This window comes from Thalassophryne amazonica, chromosome 1 (assembly GCF_902500255.1).
Source record: "Thalassophryne amazonica chromosome 1, fThaAma1.1, whole genome shotgun sequence".
In the NCBI taxonomy this organism is placed as follows: Eukaryota; Metazoa; Chordata; class Actinopteri; order Batrachoidiformes; family Batrachoididae; genus Thalassophryne; species Thalassophryne amazonica.
The window spans coordinates 163,144,963-163,152,587 of record NC_047103.1 but is presented as its reverse complement, the minus strand read 5'-3'; the positions used below and the strand labels follow the sequence as shown (position 1 = coordinate 163,152,587).

General features: G+C 39.3%; 1 protein-coding gene across 1 annotated transcript; it reads right to left on the bottom strand.

The window, feature by feature from the left end:
* Positions 1-6,008: 6,008 nt before the first annotated feature.
* On the bottom strand, positions 6,009-6,838 carry LOC117518582 (lymphocyte antigen 75-like). The gene has a single exon (XM_034179788.1). It carries the CDS (start codon positions 6,836-6,838, stop codon positions 6,116-6,118), a length of 723 nt encoding a protein of 240 aa, XP_034035679.1. The 3' UTR covers positions 6,009-6,115.
* Between the last annotated feature and the right edge of the window lie 787 nt (positions 6,839-7,625).

Sequence of the window (7,625 nt, the reverse complement as noted above, 5' to 3'; positions counted from 1 at the left end):
ACATTCGCTGGCGTTTGGCACGTTGGAGAGGTGTTCTCTTCACGGATGAATCCCGGTTCACACTGTCCACGGCAGATGGCAGACAGCGTGTGTGGCGTCGTGGGTGAGCGGTTTTCTGATGTCAATGTGGATCGAGTGGCCCATGGTGGCGGTGGGGTTATGGTATGGGCAGGCGTCTGTTATGGACGAAGAACACAGGTGCATTTTATTGATGGCATTTTGAATGCACAGAGATACCGTGACGAGATCCTGAGGCCCATTGTTGTGCCATACATCCAAGAACATCACCTCATGTTGCAGCAGGATAATGCACGGCCCCATGTTGCAAGGATCTGTACACAATTCTTGGAAGCTGAAAATGTCCCAGTTCTTGCATGGCCGGCATACTCACCGGACATGTCACCCATTGAGCATGTTTGGGATGCTCTGGACCGGCGTATACGACAGCGTGTACCAGTTCCTGCCAATATCCAGCAACTTCGCACAGCCATTGAAGAGGAGTGGACCAACATTCCACAGGCCACAATTGACAACCTGATCAACTCTATGCGAAGGAGATGTGTTGCACTGCATGAGGCAAATGGTGGTCACACCAGATACTGACTGGTATTCTCCCCCCCCCCCCCAATAAAACAAAACTGCACCTTTCAGAGTGGCCTTTTATTGTGGGCAGTCTAAGGCACACCTGTGCACTAATCATGGTGTCTAATCAGCATCTTGGTATGGCACACCTGTGAGGTGGGATGGATTATCTCAGCAAAGGAGAAGTGCTCACTATCACAGATTTAGACTGGTTTGTGAACAATATTTGAGGGAAATGGTGATATTGTGTATGTGGAAAAAGTTTTAGATCTTTGAGTTCATCTCATACAAAATGGGAGCAAAACCAAAAGTGTTGCATTTATATTTTTGTTGAGTGTATTTGACTTTTAACAATGTCAAGGTTGATGTGACAATCATCCAGTTTGTGATTATCAACTGCTGCTATGCAATGACACCATGAAGCAAAAATATCTGCAGAATCACTTTATAAACACACAGTTTTCTGAAATGTCATCATACTATTGAACTGATGCGATGACATCATGATTTATTAGAGCTTAACCAGCGCCATTTGGAGAAAAAGCTGTTGTAAAATCCCAGAAGTCTGCACATTCACAATTTCAAAAGCTTTTGCAGGAATAATGTTTGTTAAAAGTAAAACAGACCTTTAATGGAACTCATGCAAACCCTAAAACTCGTCTGCTGTTTACATTTTATGTAAATTAATTACACTTTAACACATTGAAATCATATAATCAGATGATGCGTTCTTTGTCAATTATTTACCATCTATGCAACTTAATTACATTTTATCACATCTAAATGTGATAATCAGCTCTGACAATTTTAATGCCTATTGTTTACCCCATATGTAAATGAATTGCAATAATAGCAACCAGCAGTAAGTCAGCTAGCCGGCTAAAGAGTACTTGAAACACATGATGTCATTAACTGCATCACCAAATCATGAGTGACATCAAAGTCTGTACATGACATGAGTCAGGTCTCGACTCTGGACCAGCGCTGGGCAAAATTACCATGAAGGGCCAAGACGTTGCAGGATTTACTGCTGCTGATCACTTCAACTGGTGACTTCATGCACAGTTGAGGTTTAAAGTTGGATGAAGCTCATCATCACAGGAGGAATACATGCACCATCTTGGACCTTCATGGCTATGGTGGTAAAGAGAGAAATGATCACTTTTTATTTGATGAGAGCTCCAGTGACACAGACGGAGTTTGATTGTGCTGATACCACATCAGCCTTTGAGGTAGATCCCCCCCCTCCCAAGAGCCCGTCCCAAACCAGATGGAACTCTGACGTCCACCCAGGACACCCTGCCATCCAAACAAAGCAAGTTGCTCAGATCCAAACCCCATCTATTATAGACTGCACGTATGTCGATGTTAAATATCCAGGAGTTCACCTCAAAACCAAAATTACTCAAGTTTTTGAGAGTTCCTCCAGTAGCTATATAGTTGATTGCAATTTCACCATCCAGGAACTCCACACCATCTGAAATTCACATAAATCACCAGACATGATGTAGTCGATAAAGTGATCCCTCAGCTCCAAGAAGATCCCCAATGCATCCAAGCCTGTAATCCTGCAGGAATCAGGATCACAGCCAATAAGACTGGACCTCCAAAAGCTCAACGCACACCAACACTGGTCTTATGTGTTTATGTTTTGGGGCTTCCCTGGGGCCTCCTCCCAGTTGGATGTGGCGGAAAGCATATTATAAAAATAATGAATGTTTGAGTTCAGTGCTACAAATATTTCATGAGGTGAAAGCTGGAATGTTCCATTCAAAGAGGCAAAGCCGAGTTGAATGGAACATTTCAGCTTTCACCAAATTAAATATTCGTTCCATTGAAAGAATGGGGGAAAAAAAATCATTATTTGTTTTATATAATGGCTAAAGTAGATCCTTGTCGTTTGATATTTTATTACAACAACAGGAAAGGGACTTATTTTGGTGCATCGCTGCTGCTTCAATATCAACAGTACAACATGAACTTTAAATAGGAGTCCAAAATTGTTCTCAGATAACTTGGAAAAATAGTTAAAAAATAATTCTGCCGTGCACTGACTTGGTGTACTTCCAAAAAAAAAAAAAAAAAGACGACTTTGTGTACTTCCTCAATCCAGCAAAAAATCACATCAGAAATTTGTCCAGGTTTTCATCCTCTTCATCCTAACAGCTCTTCATGCCTCCAGATGGCTGACGGTGTAGTGGATTTGGTTTTAGAAGAATTAGCACCGTCAATTGACTCATTCAAATCATCATCCGTTAGTAAAGCAAACTGCCATGTTTAGCTAAATGTCACACCCACTAGTGTGTGTGTGTGTGTGTGTGTGTGTGTGTGTGTGTGTGTGTGTGTGTGTGTGTGTGTGTGTGTGTGTGTGTGTGTGTGTGTGTGTGTGTGTGTGTGCAATGGTACAAAACGTATGGAACCAAATTGCACAGTAAATGCAATGCAAGGCAACACAAATGGGATGAAAAATCCATGTCACGTGATATACAAAGGACCAATCAAATAGGGTAATTTTGGGGCGCTGAATTCAAATATGGCAATCTAGTAATGTAGTCACTCAAAATAAAGCACAAAACTTTGTGAGGTTGTGAGAAATTCAATCATTTGTATAACAAGTCCTTGAATGCATTCTATACTTGGTATGTCACCTGAGAGTTGAAAACATGATGTAGATATGATGCAATTTTCACCCAAGACACATGGAATTGCTTTACATGAAGAAATGAATTTTTAATGTTACTGTGTATGCATAAAGATATGTTTTCTTTACTAAATTGTTTCTCCATTGACTAAAGCAGTAAAATGAGGCATACAGTCAAAAAGTTTTATTTCTGTGTGAACTTGAGATCTGCTATTCAATGTCATAAATTTATACAGACAAAAGTGCTTCAAATCCTGACACACTACAAGCTGAAGTACACTCATCTATGAAAGAATACAGTCCTTACGCATTATATTTTAGTAATCAAACTAAAATTATCACATATTAAAGACATTTAAATCACCATGTGAAAACATTCAAATGAAAAAAAAAACATTCCACATTAAATAAACACAAGTTTTGCAACTACACATACAAAGCTAAGTACACAAATTCTGGAGATAAAATGCTGTACGAACTGTGAAAAATACTTTGTTTTCTTCCTATTCTAAGTTCTGACAATAAAAATTCACACCTGATGAACAAAATATCATTCCGTAGAACATATACTTGACATAATTTCAATTAAAATTATTTCATTTATATATAGAGCCAAATCACAGCAAAGCTGCCTCAAGGTGCTTCACACGATTAAGGTCGAACCTTACCAACCCCTAGAGCAAGAACACAGACGACAGTGGTAAGGAAAAACTCTGTTTCACTTATAAAAATAAAATACTGACAGTAAAATGAACAAAAGCTAACAAGGTGTGCTACAAGCATTTTTGGACTGGTTGTACCAAATTATTCCCAACAAGAAAAAAAATTACATTACTATATAATGAAATTAAAACGAAAATCTTGCCAATAAAGTGGCGCCAAAATTTTGACACTGTTCCTTAGATATGATACGTCAGTGAGAGTATGCAGCTCTGTGTGTGTGTGTGTGTGTGTGTATTTCAATTATTCTTTTTCAGCCATTTCACTTCATATTTAAATAATTTAGTCATCTGATCTCAACCAATATGAGTGGCGTGCACACAAACAAGATCAAAATAGTTGGAATAAATTGAAGAAAATTATGGAATTACTGTAACTGTATAACTCAAGTTGGACGAAATGCTCTGTATCATAAATAAGTGTAATTTCAGCAAATAATTGATTCCAGAACTGGCTTAAATCATGGCAAATAGAAATGTGTCATTTATTGAATTATTCAAAATCAGTTATTGCTTTTTATTTTCACATATAAAAACATGTGAAGCACAGTGAGCAGAATGTGAAACGCTTCTCTTCAGATCACTGCTCACATCAACAAGTCCCAATATGACAATTAAATACAAAGACAGAAACTCATGATTCTGTTTTGTGTTTTTAACACAGGGTCCCAAGAACAGCTCAAACAGCAAGGCGTTTGAGGACGACGATGCAGACGGGTTTGTGGTCAGCTCCCCTCACAGAGCCGGTGGTGAGAATTCTCTTCCGACCCCAAGCGTCCCCGCGTCGCCACAGACTCCTTACCTCAACATGTGTAGGGTCAGCCTGCCTGCACACAGGGGGCGCTCTCCCTCCTACTAGTGGCACCCAAAGGCCACCTTTAAAGGCCAAAACATACATTAAACATAAAAAAGCAAGAAGGGTTGTACATTTGTAGGTTGCTGATTTTTTTTTTTAATCAAAAATTTCTCAAGAATTTTCAACAGTTAAAATGAAAATTTTGCAGATTTAACTGACTGCCTGGAAGTGTCAGAGAACATCTGTTTATTTATTGTTCCTGCATGACACTGATTCAATTTTCATCCTCTGCCACCTGCAGTGATTCTGTGTCCACACAGGGAGCCTCGGCCCCAGTTTAGGAACCAGTGCTCTAAACACTGAAAGGAGGAAAGGGCAGAACCATCCAAAATGTCATCAGGTCGAAGGATAGAGCTACAAATAAAAATGATAATCATGACACAAACCACTCTGTAATTTTTTTAAAAGTGAAATTTTACTTCTCCCTTTTATTCTTGCAAGTTTAGCTCTACAATGTTTAAAATGCAAATCCAAAAAAATAAAAAATTTCAAAATGTCCAACCAAAACCAGAAATCCCAAAACAATTTCAACTTTTAATCTCAATGAGACTACCTGGTTTTATATATATATATATATATATATATATATATATATATATATATATATATATATATATATATATATATATATATATATATATATATATATATATATATACACATATATATATATATATTCTAATGATGTTACACCTAAGAAACTGCAAAACAAATAATAATCTTTCTCAAACTAATTATGTGTTAAATGCTGAGTAAATAGCGTTTAAATCAGAGGTGATAAATTGGGCGCCCCGAGGTCAGATGAGGCACAGGAATGAATAGTCTATGGCCCTCATTGTTTTGCTTTGTTTTGTTTTTCTTTTTCTTTTTCTTCTTCAAATTATGATTTAAAAATATTTTCATTCATAAACAAATCTTGAGGAAGATTTTCCAGACTTTGTGGTTATGTATATCTTGTTACACTAAGCCTTTGGCTGCAGTGTCCATTCAGTTAAAGATCACATTTTTCATCACATAATCATACTTCAGAGTTGTTGACACGGCAGTCTGTTAGCAGTGCTGTTGTCACGTTTTAAATTGCTGCAGAGCTATAAAAATAACAAAAATATTAAAGGAAAATGGGGATATTTTAAAATTTTCAAAAAAAAAAATTGTTTTAATTTTCAAAGAAATAATGCACAGGAAAAAGTAAAAAATAAACAGAAAATGAGAAACATCTTCATTTTGACTAACAGGTCTAGAAATTGGAATCTATATTTTAAAAAGTACCTGATTCTGATTTTACTGCCTAAGATATATTTCAAAAGCCAAACTGTGTCAGTAGCAGATGAAGGGAAGTTGGTCCTCACAGTTATGAGCCTTGTACACGTCGGTATGTGTCTGCAGAGCGCCGCAGTGCTTGTTGTATGGGGGACAAGACGGCTCCATGTCGTCCTCCCAGGCCTTGTGCAGGTACGGCTGCCCGTCCACCCACAGCCACGTCCCACTCAGGAACCGCAAACCGATCCAGACAGGTCCTGTGATTCCAGAATTGAGCAATTCCTTCTTGATCAGCAGCATCTCTGTTTCCGACGCCACGCTGGCCAGATCTCCGTGATGCTCCCGGCAGTATTCCAGCGCTGCCTCCCACTGCTTCGTCTCTCTCACCACGATCACGCTGTAGCAGAAAAATGGGTGTGGCTCATCATGTGAATCGTACCACTTATCTCCATGAATCAAACCGAAGTCTTCGTCTGATCTGTTCTGAAGCTCCCCCCTTTCCCAGAAAAACCTGGACACCTTCTCGCCTCCTGGCCAGAGCCAGACGTCTCTGTTATTTGGGCTCCTTCTCAGGCCAATCCAGATGTATTTCTTAGGGTCTCCTTTTTGCTGAAGCTCTGTCATGTCGTGTTCGTTGCTGACTGGGGCCAGATCTGTATAGATCCTCAGACAGTGTGTCTGAGCAGTCAGCCACTCGAAACCATCTTTGACATAAACATACTTTCCCAAAGTGGCAGAAGAAGCCAGCAGCTGCAGCAGCAGGATGAAGGCTGGAGACATCTTGTCCTCTGTCAAACGAAGGGACACTCCCGCGTATTTAAGTGACGTCTCGTGCTCGGTATTTGCATAGAGCACCTGCTCTCTCTCTCTCTCTCTCTCTCTTTCTCTCTGTCTCACCTTGACTGAACCAGCTGCCGACTCTCTTCTTCTTCAGACTGATCATACTCACCCCGACAGCAGCTTTCTTCTCCTTTATTCAAGGCATAAATGCAAAAAGACAACAAAACATCCTCCTTAAAAAACAAGACTTTGGTTTTAACTTGTTCAGATTTCCAACTGTCTTCAACTGAAGTTACCAGAAGAAACTTCAGCACTGGAAATTGCCACGTATTAATTGATCAACAGTTAAAACACTTTTTAAAAATGGGAGAGGAAGCTTCATCAAAATGAGTCTGTTCTTGAGAATTTCATCAAATTGTAAAATATAAAACCCAAAAAACCCCAAAACATCCTCACTTCATATCTGGATCCCGATCAACACCGAAGTCTCATGGTTCCCCCCAATTTTTTTGAAGATCACTTAGAGAAACTGATTAAAATGTTTTAAATAAAAGGCATAATCATAGGACTTTAAAGAAAAAAGTGACAGAGTCAACATCAAGATGAACACAGAAAAATCTGTATGTTTTAAGGGAACCACCTTGGCTCCTCAATAGCAACCACCCAGGCAGACAACTAATCCACAGCCACTTCTTGAAAGAAACCATCTGCTGGGGTCCTCAACACTGAGGCACCTTATGCGGGATCAGGCACAGAGGAACGCGACATGTGGCCAAAACGTCCTAAC